The sequence below is a fragment of the Apodemus sylvaticus genome, chromosome 1 (genome assembly GCF_947179515.1).
Source record: "Apodemus sylvaticus chromosome 1, mApoSyl1.1, whole genome shotgun sequence".
Taxonomy (NCBI): domain Eukaryota; kingdom Metazoa; phylum Chordata; class Mammalia; order Rodentia; family Muridae; genus Apodemus; species Apodemus sylvaticus.
In genome coordinates this window covers 64,285,125-64,301,532 of record NC_067472.1, presented here as the reverse complement: position 1 = coordinate 64,301,532, position 16,408 = coordinate 64,285,125, and the positions used below count along the sequence as shown (strand labels likewise).

General features: G+C 53.5%; 3 protein-coding genes across 3 annotated transcripts; 1 reads left to right on the top strand and 2 right to left on the bottom strand.

Annotated features, from left to right (window-relative positions):
* Positions 1-101: 101 nt before the first annotated feature.
* Positions 102-5,833, top strand: Pgghg (protein-glucosylgalactosylhydroxylysine glucosidase). The gene is given in 15 exon segments (XM_052195973.1): positions 102-182; positions 842-987; positions 990-1,121; positions 1,552-1,762; positions 2,100-2,535; positions 3,493-3,612; positions 3,804-3,935; positions 4,068-4,179; positions 4,285-4,357; positions 4,456-4,592; positions 4,698-4,831; positions 4,925-5,020; positions 5,148-5,245; positions 5,312-5,523; positions 5,599-5,833. Coding segments are annotated over 14 exon segments (2,070 nt in total). The 5' UTR covers positions 102-182; positions 842-866; the 3' UTR covers positions 5,655-5,833.
* Positions 5,834-7,908: 2,075 nt separating this feature from the next.
* Ifitm5 (interferon induced transmembrane protein 5) lies at positions 7,909-9,321 on the bottom strand. Its single transcript, XM_052173766.1, has 2 exons — positions 9,030-9,321; positions 7,909-8,456 (listed from the first exon to the last, which is right to left on the bottom strand). Exons 1-2 carry the CDS (start codon positions 9,219-9,221, stop codon positions 8,244-8,246), a joined length of 405 nt encoding a protein of 134 aa, XP_052029726.1. The 5' UTR covers positions 9,222-9,321; the 3' UTR covers positions 7,909-8,243.
* A 4,255-nt stretch (positions 9,322-13,576) lies between these two features.
* LOC127694444 (interferon-induced transmembrane protein 2) lies at positions 13,577-14,909 on the bottom strand. Its single transcript, XM_052195967.1, has 2 exons — positions 14,556-14,909; positions 13,577-13,907 (listed from the first exon to the last, which is right to left on the bottom strand). Exons 1-2 carry the CDS (start codon positions 14,799-14,801, stop codon positions 13,719-13,721), a joined length of 435 nt encoding a protein of 144 aa, XP_052051927.1. The 5' UTR covers positions 14,802-14,909; the 3' UTR covers positions 13,577-13,718.
* Positions 14,910-16,408: the final 1,499 nt, after the last annotated feature.

Sequence of the window (16,408 nt, the reverse complement as noted above, 5' to 3'; positions counted from 1 at the left end):
CCCCTATTCCTGTAGCATGGCTTCTTCCCCAGGGACCTTGACAATTCTCAGGTTCCGCCTAGACTCAGCCCCGCCCACCTGCCACGCGGCAGGACCCGCTGCTGCTTCTTCCTCCCGCCAGGGGCAGCTCTCACCCACGGAGCCTACTTACACCCGCCCCGCACTGTCTGGAGAGGGCAGCGGTGAGTTACAATAACAGCCTGAAAACCTCTTCCCCAACCCGTCCTCACCCTCTTTCACCAAGTACTCTGAAACTCTTGTTCGCCTCTTTATTCCCTAGTCTCTCATCCTGGTAACCCAGGACCCTCCTCTCCGCCACCCGCCACTCGCTCCCCCCCACCCCACCCCCACCCCCACCCCCCACCCCGCCCCACACACAGGCTTCCTCTTTCATTTTCCGAGCAAGTCCTGCTCCTTCCCAGTTAAGGTCCCTGGCCACCACCCACCCACCCCGTCATCCACCCAATCTGGTTCCTCCTCCCCAATCCCAACACCTCTCCTTGCTGTCCCTCTCCAACTCTCCGGGCTCCTCTCCCTCCACCGTCCAGCCTCAACCTCCCTGAGGATTTAGGGCCAGCGCAGGACTCTCTGAGATGGCACAGGACCTCCCAAGAGGGAAGTCCGCCGCCGGTGCTGAGGGAACTTGTTTACGTTTACAGTTGAGTTCCTGGCAGTCTTCTTGATTTAAGAATGTTCTTGGCACAACCCTTAGGGTAGCTAGCTACCCAGCTAACCCCTCACTCCCCTCACCGTCTGGTCTGTGGGGACTGGCCAAGTTTAAGGGTTTTCTGTCAGCCTGCAGAGGGAAGTTCAGCTAGTCACTGCTAACCGTCTTCTCCAGGCCACCCCGACGGAGACAGCGGTCCATGGCCAGCTCTGAAGATGACCCGACCATATTCAGTGCTCACTGCCTGCCCAGTGACCCCAGGCTCTGGGCCACTGTAACGAACTCATACCTAGGTACACGTGTATATCGTGACACCATCCACATAACGGTGTGTACAATGGAGCTGGGGGCGACACTCACCGGGCAGTTCTGCCCAGCCCCCTCAATGTCCAGCTGGAAGCCCCTGCAGGAACAGAGCGGCTGACAGAGACCTTTACCCTGGACACCAACACAGGTTAGCTGCCACCAATCCGTGCCAAGCTATTGCTCTGGGTGAGAGGGACTCCTCACTTGCCCATGAAGCAAGGAAAAGGGACCACAGACGCCAGTATATGGCTCAGGCCTGTAACCTTGGCTCTGGTACTGGGAAGGCTGGGGCCGGAAGACGGAGAATTCAGCTCAGCCTCCAGTACGCACTAAGACACATCTCAAAAATAAGTAAACAAATGGCCTTTAATTTAAGAAAGAAAAAAAAAGGCATGAAGAAGCCGCCTCCCAAGATGAGGCCCTGTGGTCGGACTGGCTTTCTCTTCATCTGGGTGGGCCCACTACACCCAGTGGGCTGCAGAGAGGCAGCCTGAGGTCTGAAGGACCCCGCTCCCAGCCCAGGAAGGTTGTGGTGCTCTGTGGTATTGACAGTCTGACTTTCCCTCAACCCTTCCCAGGTTCCTTCCTCCGCACCCTGGAAGGCCCCAGCTTCCGGGCTTCCCAATGCATCTATGCTCACCGTGTGTTAGCCCATGTACTAGCCTTCAGCGTGTCCATTGAACGCTTGACCACAGGGAATGAACCCATCACAGTGCTGCTACAGACAGACTTCTCCCCAGAAAGCCCAGACCTGGACCTGCGCGTGGGGCCTGACTTCCAGGGACTCCGGTAAGGAATACACTGGGTAAATCTATGCAGTGGGTGTAGTGGGGGAGACCTTTCTTTCCTTCTTTCTTTCTTTCTTTCTTTCTTTCTTTTCTTTCTTTCTTTCTTTCTTTCTTTCTTTGTTTGTTTGTTTTTTTTGTTTTTTTAGGGTTTTTTTTGAGACAGGGTTTCTCTGTATAGCCCTGGCTGTCCTGGAACTTACTCTGTAGACCAGGCTGGCCTCAAACTCAGAAATCTACCTGCCTCTGCCTCCCAGAGTGCTAGGATTACAGGCATGTACCACCACCACCCAGCTTTTAAGGGGGAGACCTTTCTTAAGACTGAGCTATCCCCCTTGCAGGTACCTGCACGGCCACACACTCACCCCTGAGCAGCCTGGAGAGCCACAGCAGGAAGTGCATATGCTATGGATGCCGGCTCCGCCAGCCTTGACCCTTGGGGAAGAGGAGAAGCACAGGACCTGGGAGTTTCTGACTGTTGTGGGTTCCAGTCAGGCTGAAGTCCGGGACTGCTTTGCTGAGGCCCAACAGCTGCAGACCAGGGGCCTTCTGTATACAATCCATGCAGACTCCTGGGGCCGGCTCTGGAAAGGTTGTGGCCTGGATGTGGCTGGGCCCCTGGCCCTGCGCCAGGCCCTTCGTGGCTCTCTCTACTACCTGTTCAGTGAGCTTCCCCAGCCTGGCACTCAAGGATCCATCAGCCATGGGCTTAGCCCCGGAGGCCTCTCCAATGGGAGTCGAGAGGAATGCTACTGGGGCCATATCTTCTGGGATCAGGTACATCCTATCCTGCACTGGTTACACAGGGGGAGCAGCATGCAAAGATTTCGGGCATCGCCTTTGCACTACCTGAGATCAAGACCAAACATGGGAGCTCTAGATAGGAGGGCTTCCTGGAAGAGATGGTCTCTCAGAAGGACGGTGTGGGGGAATGTGGTAGAAAAGAGTGGTCCAGGTTAGAGCAACAGAAGGCACAAAGGCCGAGGGTGTGCAACATTAGAAGGCAGAGAAGGAGCCTCACAGCCGGCTAAGACCACCAGAGCCTCAGAGTGAGCCGGGTGCAAGCCTGGAGCTTACTAAAGGACTAGAGAGCCATAGAGACTGTAGAGGAGATGCAAGGAGAGATACAGGCTGGGAAGGTCTGTGACTGCCAGGAGCAGCGGGTGCAGGCGAGCAAGGGCTGGAGAAGGCCTTGCTGTAGGCTGTAGCATATGGAGAACAGTGGCCACTGTGTGAGGGAGTTGTGAGAGGGAAGGCCAAGGCCACTCCCACATCTGGCACACTGTAAAGTCTGCGGTGGCCCATTCGACAGATGAAGCCAAAGAAAGCTGAGGTCAGGCAGCTAGAGAACTCTCCCTAGAGGCCTGCTGCAAACTAGTGCCCATGAGCCTCTCCTGATACTGCCTGGACTGAGGACCAGAACTCTGGGCTGTCTAGGCTGGAAAGAGTGGGCAAGCTGGGGAGGCCCCAGGTGTGTGTGGGTGAGCATGAAATGAGGGACTCAGGGAGAGACTCGGGGAGGGACAGAGGAAGCCCCCAGCTGCCTGCTTGGCTGTGTGTTGGTCGGAAGCCTGAGCAGGCTAGAATGTGGGCAGTACATAAAAGTAGACGAGGGCAGGGCTGTGGTGGCGCACGCCTTTAGTCCCAGCACTTAGGAGGGAGAGGCAGGCAGATTTCTGAGTTCGAGGACAGCCAGGGCTACTCCTGTTTACCCCCAAACGGTTCGTCTCTCAGGACCTCTGGATGTTCCCAAATATTTTGATGTTCCACCCGGAAGCTGCCAGGGCCATCCTAGACTACCGAGTCCGTACACTGGGAGGAGCCCTGAAGAATGCCCAGCACCTGGGCTACCAGGTAATGAATGGGAACTGGGTACCACTCCACAAGCCCCTGCCCCAAGGTCTCCCCAGTGCCATTCAGTGGCCACGAGAGCCCCATACCTCCTCTTTCCTTTCCTCCACGAAGGATTGCCCCTGTGGTAGGGCTGGACTGCCCCGCCCCCTCCCCAGATCAAGACCTGACCATCCTGTCTTCTTTCCTCACAGGGAGCCAAGTTTGCTTGGGAGAGTGCAAGCACTGGCCTAGAGGTCTGCCCTGAGGATATTTATGGGACCCAGGAGATCCACATCAACGGGGCTGTGGCCTTGGCCTTTCAGCTGTACTACTATTACACCCAGGTGAGGTACCACAGACTTCCTGAGGCCCCACCCCACCCCAGGACCCTAGGAAGCTGTGTGAAGAGGGACTTGGGAAGCCAGGCGCCTGGCCCTCTTCTGTGCCGGGTCTTATGTCCTGTTCTCACGCTCCAGGACCTGCAGCTCTTCCAAGAGGCTGGCGGCTGGGATGTGGTCAGTTCCGTGGCTGAGTTTTGGTGCAGCCGCGTAGAATGGAGCTCCCAGGACAAGATGTACCACCTGAAAGGTGAGGGCGGACCAGGGGGCGTGGTGGCCAGCTCACCCTGGGCTTATCATGGAAGGACGTGTCCTGAGCCCCTACACTAACTCTCATGTGGCCCTGTGTGACCAGGAGTCATGCCCCCTGATGAGTATCACTCAGGAGTCAACAACTCGGTGTACACCAATGTCCTGGTCCAGAACAGGTCAGACATAATACTGGCGCCTTCACCTACCCTTGGCCGAAGCACGGCAGACAGGGCCCAGGCAGAAGTCAGGTAATTGTGGCTTGTCCTCTCTCCAGCCTGCACTTCGCTGCTGCTTTGGCCAAGGACTTGGGTTTGCCTGTCCCCAAACAGTGGCTGGAGGTGGCTGATAACATCAAGATACCATTTGATTCTGAGCAGAACTTCCACCCTGAGTTTGATGGCTATGAGCGTGGTGAGTGGCCCTCTGCTTGGTCAAAATCCCACACTCACCCTGGCACACTCTCATCTCTTTGACCAATAACCAATTCCTAGCCTGCTACCCCTTCCCCCAAATCAGGAGAAGAAGTGAAACAGGCCGATGTTGTGCTCCTGGGATATCCAGTCCCCTTTCCCCTGAGACCTGACATCCGAAGGAAAAACTTGGAGACTTATGAGGCCGTGACATCCCCCCAGGGCCCTGCTATGACCTGGGTGAGCAGCCTGGGGGGTAATCTTGCCCCACGGTCCTCACATGCTTTCCCACATGGTGGATCTAACTGCTTCCTGTTTAAATTCTGACCTCAGAGCATGTTCGCTGTGGGCTGGATGGAACTGAAGGACCCCTCGAGGGCTCAGGTCCACCTGAGCAGGAGTTTTGCCAATGTCACTGAGCCCTTCAAGGTCAGCCTAGCTCCTACCACCACCCACTGCTTCCATCTTCTCCCACTGTGGAAGTCTCAGCGGGGTAAGGGTCCTGCTTCACCCTAGGATAATATCCTCAGGTGACAGCCACGCTTGCTGCCTGCAGGTGTGGACAGAGAATGCAGATGGGTCTGGTGCAGTGAACTTCTTGACAGGCATGGGGGGCTTCCTGCAGGCGGCACTCTTCGGGTGCACAGGATTCAGGTGAGTGCAGCAACCAGCTGTGGATTCCCACTTGTCCCAACCCTCTTCACACGGCTCTCCCTGCAGGATCACTGCGGCAGGTGTGACCTTTGACCCCCTGTGTCCAGACCTGGTCTCCAGAGTATCTGTCTCTGGGATCTCCTTCCTGGGGAACAAGCTCAACTTCACCTTTTCCAAGGACTCAGTGACACTTGAGGCCACAGCCCATGCAGAGCCCTGGGCACCCCTGCTAGAAGCTGAGCTGTGGCCATCAATGACCCGGCTTCCCCTGACACCAGGTAGGGAAAAGCCTTTGGGCATGTGACCCAGGTGTCTTGGTCCATGCCCTTAAGGATTAACCCTCTCTCTTGCAGGACAGAAGGTCTCCTTTCCCCACTCGGCTGGCCGAATACAAAGGTCATCCCCATAGCTGCCCAGAAATTCTTCAGTGTTTCTTGATGGGAGTTTTGACATTAGAAGTCCCTTTCAGAGCCGGGCGATGGTGGCGCATGCCTTTAATCCCAGCACTTGGGAAGCAGAGGCAGGTGGATTTCTGAGTTTGGGGCAAGCTTGGTCTACAGAGTGAGAAGAAGAAGAGGAGGAGGAGGAGGAGGAGGGAGGAGGAGGAGGAGGAGGAGGAGGAGGAGGAGGAGGAGGAGGAGGAGAAGAAGAAGAAGAAGAAGAAGAAGAAGAAGAAGAAGAAGAAGAAGAAGAAGAAGAAGAAGAAGAAGAAGAAGAAGAAGAAGAAGAAGTCCCTTTCAGTACCTCTGGGACAGTCTTTTGCCCTCCTCTGCACCCCCAACCCCACCATCTCTCAGTCTGGATTCTGCCCTGAACCAGTAAGGTTACAGGGTGTTCCTTCTGCCCCTCCCCCTCCCTCCTTCCTCTCCTCACCCTCTCCAGTCCTGGGCTATCTAGCGCCTCATATATCCTTTGCTTTAGGCTGACCCCAGCACCCTACCCCTTAGCTCCCCATCTCCCTGTCTCTCTAGGCCTTAACTTCCTGTTCACACTTCTGGTCTCTGGAGTACTCTGGTCACCAGGCTGGGTGGGAAGTGGCCAGCAGCTCTGCCGAGAAGTGAGTCATGGAGTCAGGGGCCTAGCCACACTAAACAAGAGCTTCCCGTGGCAGACAGTTGACACCAGGTAGGACTAGCCAAGTGCTCAAGGGTTTGTGGCTTTGAACTTCCTAGTCTTTGATTCCTTTTGACGTCAGATGGTATCTAGCGTACTGGGCTAGGGTGAGAACTGTCCTTCACCCTGCAGCCTGTGAGAAGGAAGGCAGTGTTATCACGGGACAGGGTAGATGAATCAGACTGGCGACCAGAGGAAGTGGAGTCCAATGGACAGGGCTCCAGGCCACCAGTGCTGAGAAGCTGCGCAGTCTTCACTTTGTTCGTAGCGTTTCTCCAGAACAACATCTATTGCGTAGGCCCGTGGTCCTGGTAAAACGTGGCTAATTAAAGTCAGTGCTGGCCAAGGCTGAAATCAGAGTGTGTGGTGGATTCCTGTCCCTTTGCACTGGGGGGCTGACTGCTGATGTGATTTCAAAGCTTAGGGGCAGCATGGGGCCTGTGTGTCGCCCTCCACCTTCTTTGTGGTGGGCCAGGAGCTACCCTGGCAGAAGTGGATGCTCATCTGTTGCCTCAAAGACAGGCCTGGACATGAGCATTGGCAGGTTGCTGGGTGGAAGTAGCCCAGTACCTGGGTGTGTGTTCTCCCTTCTGTGCGTGTAGTATGGTGAGCTTCTGGAGCTGTGGAGGGTGATGGAGCTTGTAGGCAGGCACAGCTGATCTGATCTAACCTAGCAGCCTGAGGTAGGGGAAGCTGCTGCTTCCGCCTCACTGATTTGACCACACACTCTCTGTTCTTAGTGCTGGGGCACAAACCAGGCAGTCCCTCATTATATATGTTGGCTGGCAAAATAGCCCATGTTTAGGGACATCTACTCAGGAACACACAAGTCCCTGTAGTCAGCAGGAGTTGAGCTTCTCAGGAACTAGACCAGGGGCTCATGGTCAGCACACTGTCTGGTTCATAACAGGACTAGTGACCCGCGCTTGCTTCCTCCCCAGCCCCAAACACACAGAGCTCAGCAAAAGGCCTTATCTCCTAGGGTTGGCTTGGAACTGTCAGGAGCTTGGAGCTCCTCAAGGTCAGCTGTTGGCTGCAGACATGGAACAGGATGCAGAACTGCCTAGAGTCTCCATGTCGGGCAGCTAGGCAGAGACCTCCCTGGAAGCCAGGGGCATGTGGCACACAGAGAGGAGAAGTGATGGGAGAACATTCACTCAGTGTCACTGCCCGTCTGCCTCCGACCATGTGTGAGTGAGAGGAAATGAGGGAAGCAGCCTGTCGGTGTCTGTGTGGATGGCGTTGCTGTCCTCTGAGTCCAGGATCCAGTCCCGCATAGGAAATGGACCCCGTCTACCTTCCCCACAGTCCTTACTGACCCAGGAAGGAAGAACACCACTGTGGCATTTGAGCAGTCAGGGTACGCCCTCACATGTTCTGGGACACAGCCCATCAAACCACAGGGCAGCAGGAATCAAAGGCCTGAGTTCCAGAACTTCATCCTAAAATACTTAGGCTCCTCCACCCCAGAAGCCACAGGCCGCTAGGCAAAAGCAGTAGTAGTCGGGCAGCGGAGCTAACAGAATAAGATGACTGTGGATTAGCCAGATAATTTGGTGCTGGGGCTCCCTACACACAACTACCACCAGGAAAGGAGGAGCCCACACATTTCTGGAATCTGCCGCTTTTAATCGTGAATGGAGGCTCAGCCTGGTAAGTGGGGAAAGGGGGCAAAGCCAGGCACTGAGGACCCTCTAAGTTAGAGGTTAACTCTGAGGGATCTGAGTGGGTCAGCATCAAATACACATCGTGGACAAGAGGGTGACCGCTAAGGTCAAGGTTGGGCAGGGATCGAGATGCTATAGCAGGCTATATCTCCAGGAGCTGGTGTTGGGCACAGCTGACCTGGCATGGTTGTCCTTGGTTCAGGACAGGCTCAGAACTCTCAGTTATAGTCCTCATCATCAAACTTGGTGCTGAAGAAAGCCGCAGAGTCTTTGGCTAGCCGGGACAGGTGCAAGGCACCAGTCACCACCAGTCCCAGGAGCAACAGTGGGGGCACCAGCGTCCACATTGCAGCCAGGATGTTGTAGCACTTGGCCTTGGAGCCATACTGCCTTGCAGCCTCCAGGTCCCCAGCTATCTTCTGGTCTCGGGCCTGCAGGGCAACACCAGAACCAAGATGTTAACATGTTCATGGTGTCTAGGGGCCCACCCAGAGCAACTGTAGGGCACAGGCTGAACTCTAAATCTTGACGGAGGGCTCTGGCTTGAGGAGCCATTCCCCTGGGCTGGGCTCAGTTCCTCCACAGTCTCCAACATGGCACGGTTTGGCTCTTGGCAGGATCCTGAACCAGATAGTCTCAGCCTAAATAAAGGCTGCAGATAGAGATTCAGTGGCCATTCTGGGTCAGCAGTACCCTCTGAGAGCCTCCTGTGGGAGAGGAATCCTACAGGAAACCAACAACTCGGTGCTACTCAGGAGCTACAGTGGGAATTCCTCTATGGGCAACCTTTAAGGACTTGGCCTTTTGAGGGAGACTATATAGCCAGGCCTTCCCTTTCTGTGAACAGTGCATACACCCCTTAATGGTCCCCAAACTTGGTGAGGTACTGTGTCTATGCCAACAGACACCCTCATATACTTTTCTTTTGATCACCGCCCCCACCCCCATCCACATCACCTCCCACCCCACACTCATTCTCCCTTCCCACAAGCCTTGAAGCCAACCTTGACAGAGTGGACCAGCGCCAGGAATCCAAGGCAGCACAGATTCAGGTACAGCGTACTGAAAACAGACCAGAGCATATGGTCTCGTGGTGTAGGGCCCGGTGTTCCCATGGAGAGGGCCGTGTGGGCTGCAGCATCAGCCTTCCGGGATGATGGGGCCCGGGGGTCCTCACGGGGATATGAAGTGTCCATGGGTTCCAGCGCCGTGTCTTCCTAGCTGGGACTTGTGTTCTCTAAGCACCAGGCCTGCTTATAGCCCCGCACTACCCTCCCTGGCTGACCAGCTCCACCCGCTATATATATCACAAATTACAGCCTCAGCCTGCCAAATAGAGTGGCCCGCCCTTGTACCCCAGCATCCCCCACCCCTCCCAAAAGACCCCATCAAAGGCCACTGCGCCACATGGGCAGTGGCTGTAGACCACCCACCAGAGTCCCCCCTGCTGTCTTGACTTCACAAAAGGCTACCCCAAGGACGCTGGCTGCAAACAGTTCCATGGCGGACCCTAGGGCTGAGTAAACATCGGGCTGTGTCAGTTTCAGGGAACAGCCAGAGCTCTCTCCTCAAGGCCAGAGCTGGGTATTCCAGAGCTCTCCAGAGCTCAGAATTCAGGCTTTGATCCTGGCGCCTGCTGACACCACAAATGGACAGCAAATGCGTACCTGCTAGAGAGGAAGGCAAAGAGGACAGCCAGCAGAAAGGAATAATAAAGGAGACTGCCCCTTCCCACTGCACACTGTACAGGTTCCTCCCCACTCCCTGGGGTAGGCATTCTCGCCAGCTCCTGGGCAGGTAGATCCTTTTCAATCTCCTTAGCTGTTAGTCCTGCTCTTCCCAATCCTAAAAAACGTGAGTGGAATAGTTTCCTTGAGGGTTCAGATAACTTGTGTGTGCCAAGAACTCAATGCATGTCTAGCAGGAAGTCTGACTCCAGGCTCACACTCCAAGAGCCCCCTCAGTAAAGGGGGCCTCACAGTCTTCCCAGCTCAAATCCTTAGTTAGAACTAAATCCTCCTTCACACCACCATTGCTCTCAGCTGCTCGGATCACTCAACACGCAAGCGGCGCAGGGCCCTCAGGATGAGTCTGTGGAAATGGAGAGAGGGTCTCTGACCTGATGTAAAGAGGCTGCAGTGGGCAGGGAAATGACAGGGAGCATCTGGCTCCCAGATGACTTTCTCCAAGGTCCCTTGTCATTTAGTCTCCTTCAGTCTGGGCACGGGAGAATGATGGGTAATGTTTGGAGCCCAGGCCTATGCCCGCCCTGCCAAGTGCCTGTACCTCAGCGTCTTGGACTTCACCATCCGTGTAGGTACTGTTTCTATTAATCTCAGAGACCTCTTTTTAAAAATACTTTTATTATTTCTAATTATATATCTGAGAGGGGGTATGTATGCACATGTGAGCGAGAGTGTCCACAGAGGCCAGTAGTGTTGACTTTCTAGAGCTGCAGTTACAGGTGAGCCCCCTGATGTGGATGCTAGGATCAACCTGGGTCCTCCGTAAGAGCAGGATGTGCTCCCAACTGCTGAGCCATCTGCCCAGCCCTCACAGCCCTCGTTCCAGAAGACAGGTCTGCCTTCTGTCCTGCCCTGTCTTCCTCATGAGTGAGCTAGAGAAGGTACAAGGAACACAAGAAGCAAGCTGCAGTGGCGGAGCTGACATGAACTCAACCCGGAGTCCCCTGGGACATATGACACCATCCCAAACTGAGCAATGAGCTCCACCTGTCCCTTGCTTCACTATAACAATATCTTGATATCATCAGAATTATAAAATCTCTCGCTCCCACTATGCATGGGGACAAAAGAGGGAGGGGACTGTATTGGAGGAAAAAACCCTGACATCCCAGGGATTTCCCTCTTTTGACCCCACCTTAACTGGTGACTAATCAATTCATTCCCCAATAAAAGTTTAGCCATAGGCCAGGAACAGTGGTGCACACCTTTAATCCCAGCACCCAGAGGCAGAGCAGGTGGATCTGTGAGTTCCTGGCCAGCCTGGCCTACAGAGTTCTAGACCAGACCGCCGCCTTAAAAGAGAAGGGGTAGGGGAGAGAATGAATTCTCCAAAACCCAGTGGTGAAACTATCCAGAAGCATGCTCCCAGCCTCTGAGTACATCTCTCTACCCAAAGTAAAACTTTTTCCCAGTGTTCCTCTGGTTCCTGACAGTGTCAAGAACCTAGAAACCCTGAGGTCTCAGCCATGCATCTCTGAGAGTGCCCCAGTCTTCAATCACCAGCAATACATGCTGCATAGCTGCACCACACCCTGACACCTAGACCCTTACTACATCACAGATATTACACTTACACATCTGTCCAGTGGGACGTCATAAAATACATCTGGCTCTAAGTGTGGTATGATACTTCTACTGTTGCCCCCGCCCCTGGTCCAGGGCCCCCCCTCACCCCTGCTATCTAAGGGGGGTCAGGACCCATCCTCACCCTCCTTGACTGAGGGGAGAAGGACCCATTTTCTGGCCTCCTGCTTTGGGGCAAAAGGAACCACAGTGAGAGTTCCTAGAGCACTGAAGCCTACTTTAAGAATACACTGCATAAATTTCTAGGCTCTAGAGCACCTTGTCTGCCTCTTGGGAAATGAGAACAGGGCTGGCCCTGAGAGTCGATGGGCCCTGGCACCTTCAGAAGCAGTCAATGACATCCAGGTCCATGCCCATTTGCTGGCCTTTGATATGACTTCGAAGATCACCTTCCACAATGCTTTCTGTCCACTGAGCATTGCCCACTGTCCTATGGGGCTGGGTGTATAGACATCCAGTAGTAGGTTGGCAGGGCAATGTCCTCAGCTCTAGGTCCACTGCAGAAGCCAAATATCAGACTTGTGACCTCCTAGTGATAGATAGGACAGACCCCGAAATCTCAGAACCAAATCCCTGAACCTGAGTAGTTTCTCTTCCTCATGGTGGAGGAACTGCTCTGGGCCCAAGAAAGTTCCTAGCCCTTTGGGTACCCAGGGCATTGGGTATAGTTCGTTTTCCCTAATGTCTATGAACTAAGCAGATGAGGTTCATGCGGATTCAGGACGGTCTTGAGGTCATGTTCTGTTTAGTTCCTTCCTGTGGACAGGAACCCTCAGTCTGAACTCACAACCTGTCCTAAGTCTTCCTGCTGATCTACCGCCCAACGTCCCTGGTCCCCTTTTGCCATCTATCCACGGGAAGGAAAAGCATTCATCATCCCGGAAACTTTCCCCAACTTGGAGTCAAGAATTCCATCATAATTAACATTTTCTGAAGGCCCTCTCCTTTCCGAACTATAAACCTGCCGTTTTCCAGAGATTTCACCAGAGACTCCCTGTAAAGCCCGAGCAGCTCCTGACTTCCTCCATCAGTGTGGTCCCCATCCAGAGCCCCTGCAGAGCCACTGGACAGCCTCAGTTATGGAAGGCGGAGAGAGGAGAGGATAGTTTCTTAGAACCCTGTTAGCAATGACATTCCAAAAGCTCCCCCAAATCCTGCAGACAGTCACCCCTAAAACACTTCGCAGTGACCCTTCAGAAGCCCACACTCCTACTCCTGCGTGTGCTTTATATTTTACCACGGGCACTATTTTGAATAACCTCCAACTTCTACCTACTGTCTTGGGAAATTCTCTTATGTCAAAGTCACGTTGAGATTTCTAAAAGATTAAAGGAATTCCCCAGACTGGCATGTCACAGCAGGGAGCTGACCCATTCCATGACAGCAGCGGCAGCTGCTCTTACTTCCTGTTAAAAACCATTCTTAAAAAAAAGAAAACCGCCGCACAGGGTCTTCTCACTCGCACCTCTCCGCTAGGGCTTGCGGTGCTGCTCCTGGAATTTTGGATGCATTTAAATCATCGTGGTGGTTATGGAAGCAAGGAAGTATTGCACAGGACCCAGGTCCTGCAGATATTGGAAGCCCAGTCTGATTTTTTGGTGCCAGGCTTGGGTAAGCAGAAAAGAAGTACCCTTTAGAAGGAACTCCTGGGGTGCCACTGCATGTTAGTAGTATGCCAAGGCAGACAGCCTCACCTTCAGGTGGGGTGGAACCTTCAAGCTGTGAGCCCAGCAGAACTCACTGTCATTTGGTCCCCCTTACTGCTAGGAGACTGACAGAGGCATTCTGGAATCCCCACCCACTCCAGGTCCCTACAGAAGTCTGAGAGCTGTGGGGGTGGGGAGAAGGAAACAGCGAGGCAGCAAACTTCACAGCACCTAACTTCTGTGTACAGGCCAGCCCAGGAGCCGAAGTCCTATCCAAGAGGCCACCACAAAATGAGGACACATCTTATCTTGGCTAGGGATCTCTTTTTCCTCAAAGTAAAGGACTCTGGGTGTCCTTCACTCCTAGACCAAAGCCTCCTTTGCTCAAAGTTCTGCACCCTTCCTGGGCACCCTGGGAGCATGGCGTCAGTGGTAGACAATACTCAGCCAAAAACCCACAGGTTGGCTGCTGCCTGTATCAGGAGACCAGAAGCCTGACAAGGACTCTCGCTCGCCTCAGACAAAAAGGATGCAGGATGAGCTCTTGGTGCAGAGCCAGAGAACAGTGAGACACAGTCAGAGTTGCCGCCATGTGTACTTTATTCAATCCACTGTGGACAGATGTGCGAAGGTAACAGTTGCATACGCTTAGGGTAAAGGGTCAAGGCCTCAGCCTAGGGGTGGGGGGTGCAGATGTGGACCGCAGTACGCAGGGCAGCTAGAATCCAGAATGTGGCATTCTTTGTGAAAACGATTGAAAGACTACCACGGAGGTGGTGGAGAAGATAATGATGCAGATAATGACCATGAGGACGCTGAAGATCAGGGAGCTGATGTTCAGGCACTTGGCAGTGGAGGCGTAGGCCTGGGCTCCAATCACATCGCCCACCATCTTCCTGTCCCTGGACTGAAGGAGATCAGATGGTAAGGGGCCCTGGAGCTGGTGCTGTGAGAGCCAGGTGCTCTGGCCCCATTTCCCTTCCCTGCCCACTGCCATACCCTCAGGCCTGGAAACCCTCTCTCTCTTCTCTCTCTCTCTCTCTCTCTCTCTCTCTCTCTCTCTCTCTCTGTCTCTGGAAACCCTCCCCTTCTCTCTCTCTCTCTCTCTCTCTCTCTCTCTCTCTGGAAACCCTCCCCCCCTCTCTCCCTCTCTCACACACACACACACACACACACACACACACACAAACTCGAACTATACAGTAAGCCCCTGCATTGGCTGCATATGCCACTTTCCACACAGATTAGGGCCCCGGTCTAAAGGATAAAGGGACATTTCAGAAATGGGGTGGGGAGAGTCTGACCCCAGAGTCCCCCGGCAGCTTCATCCTGTGACTATCAGAAAGTCTCCAACACCAGAGACAGACAGCTGGGCGCGCAAATGCGCGCGCACGAGAATACAAACACAAACACACACACCCACAGGAAGGGTGCACACACTCTTACTCTCTTATACAAAGGACCCCACACTCACACCTCGGTGCCATCTGGGTAGATGGAGCTTCAGGCTCACACACACCTTCTTACACCATCACGCCCCCTCTAGCACACTCACCTTCACAGAGTAGGCATAAGCAATGAAGCCCAGGCAGCAGGCGTTGAAGAAGAGGGTATTGAACAGGGACCAGACCACATGGTCCGGCACGGAGACCTCTCTGGGCATGTTGATCACTGTGGTCCTCACAACAGCTGAGTTGTTGGGTTCCCCCAGCTCAGTCACCCCGTACTCCTCTTTGATTGTCTCATAGCTTGGAGGAAGTCCGGCATTGGTGGACAAGAAGGCTTGAGAATTGTGGCTCATGGTATTGACTCTGAAACAAACACACCGTCTGGAGGATGGCTGCTGCTACCCAGGTTCTGTAAGCCCGCCCTTTCTCTAGCTGTTTCCTTTTCCTGTTGGTGGATTAGTCTCCAGAGGGCCTTACAGTGGGGAATTGGCTGAATACTGAAGTGGGCGGTACTTAAGCCTTGAGGATCAAATTACTTCAGGGCTAGTTGACTGTTAAGGTACCTCTGTATAAACTTCCAGGGGTCAAGACTTGTCTCAGGGCTAAAACTTGTCTCAAGGTCTCCACCTCCTGCTTAGGGTAGGCAGACTGGGACTTCCCCAGATCTACAGCCTCCCCAGGCTCCTGCTCTCACACCCCTTTGTACATCCCTAAACTCAGCCTCACTGTGAGGGCCTCCTCTAAAGAAACCCATGCACACACACACACACACACACACACACACACACACACACACTAATCTGTTGCAGGTGGGGGTTGGGAGATCTGCAATCCAATGTTTCGTTGGCTGTCAGTTGGGGAGGGAGGAGTCTTGCAGCCCAGGCCTGGATGCTCCTGGCTGGCTAAAGAAGGAAAATTCCAGTCACTTGGCTGCAGCCTGAGAACTTAGGGAAGGCAGATGTTTTCCTGCCAGTTGCGAAACAGCCATTGCTAACACGAAGCCTGTAGGAGAACAGCAACACAGTGGGGAGAACGGCAACACAGGAAATGCCATGTCTTTCCTGGCAGAAGCAGTGAGGGAACTGAGCGACCATCAGAAACTAGGGAATTTCCCTCATGGTGAAGGACACACAAATCAGTTGACACTTTAACCCATTCAGTAATCTCACATCCCCACCCCCAACACCCAAATTTCATCCTAGAGGGCAGAAAGAACCAAGGAGGAGATTGTTAAGTCTAACTTCAGAGCCCCTGTTCACCTCTAGGTGACTGACCTTCACCTTCAGATAAGCCCAGGGATGAGTAGGTGGGAGCCAGGCAGAGCTTATGGAAATCGAGCAGTTGTTTCTGCTGAGCCTTCTTGTCTACCGGGTCCTACCACTTCTGCTGCGTCCAAACGATGATACTGTACCGAGATATAATTCTTGGGTAGGGTGGAGTCTATTTGTGATTTAACAAAGCAGGTTAATCGTTGAAAAGCCCAGGGACCAAAGGAGATTAACAACAATAACCCCATGAAGGGTCCTAGGGTAGAAGGTAGTAGGGTGGAAAGCCACAGGGACGTGGAGAACCAATTTTTATACCAAGACTCCTGTTGTTCTCTTTTGCGTTTCTCTAAACTTTCTTTTACTCTCCTCAGGCTGTCATCTACCAGTCCTGCCTTGTCTACATAAACACAGCATTCTTCCCTTAAGGCTACAGAGTCCTCCCTCCTTCAGGAAGAGTAAATCAAGACCTCTCCAGTTCTGAATACTACTTCTGATAAGGAGGTGACAGAGTCTTTTAAATTAACTAAACCATCTCTGAGTTCAGCCAGGTCCTTATCAATGGCAGCACTAAGTAAATAGTATTGTTGTTGATTCTGTTGAAAGGTAACAAGGGAGGCAACGACTGTGGATGTCTTAAAGAAAGTAAATGGCAGGCCACATTCTATCTGGTCTACACTTGAAATCTGTAAAAT

Bases quoted from the DNA above. Each gene is read 5' to 3' on its own strand.
- Ifitm5 (XM_052173766.1), bottom strand. From the start codon at position 9,221: ATGGACACTTCATATCCCCGTGAGGACCCCCGGGCCCCATCATCCCGG. The intron at 8,457-9,029 runs GTTGGCTTCAAG...GTTGCCCTGCAG, and splicing joins CGCTGGTCCACTCTGTCAAG to GCCCGAGACCAGAAGATAGC.
- LOC127694444 (XM_052195967.1), bottom strand. From the start codon at position 14,801: ATGAGCCACAATTCTCAAGCCTTCTTGTCCACCAATGCCGGACTTCCT. The intron at 13,908-14,555 runs GTGAGTGTGCTA...GATCTCCTTCAG, and splicing joins CTTATGCCTACTCTGTGAAG to TCCAGGGACAGGAAGATGGT.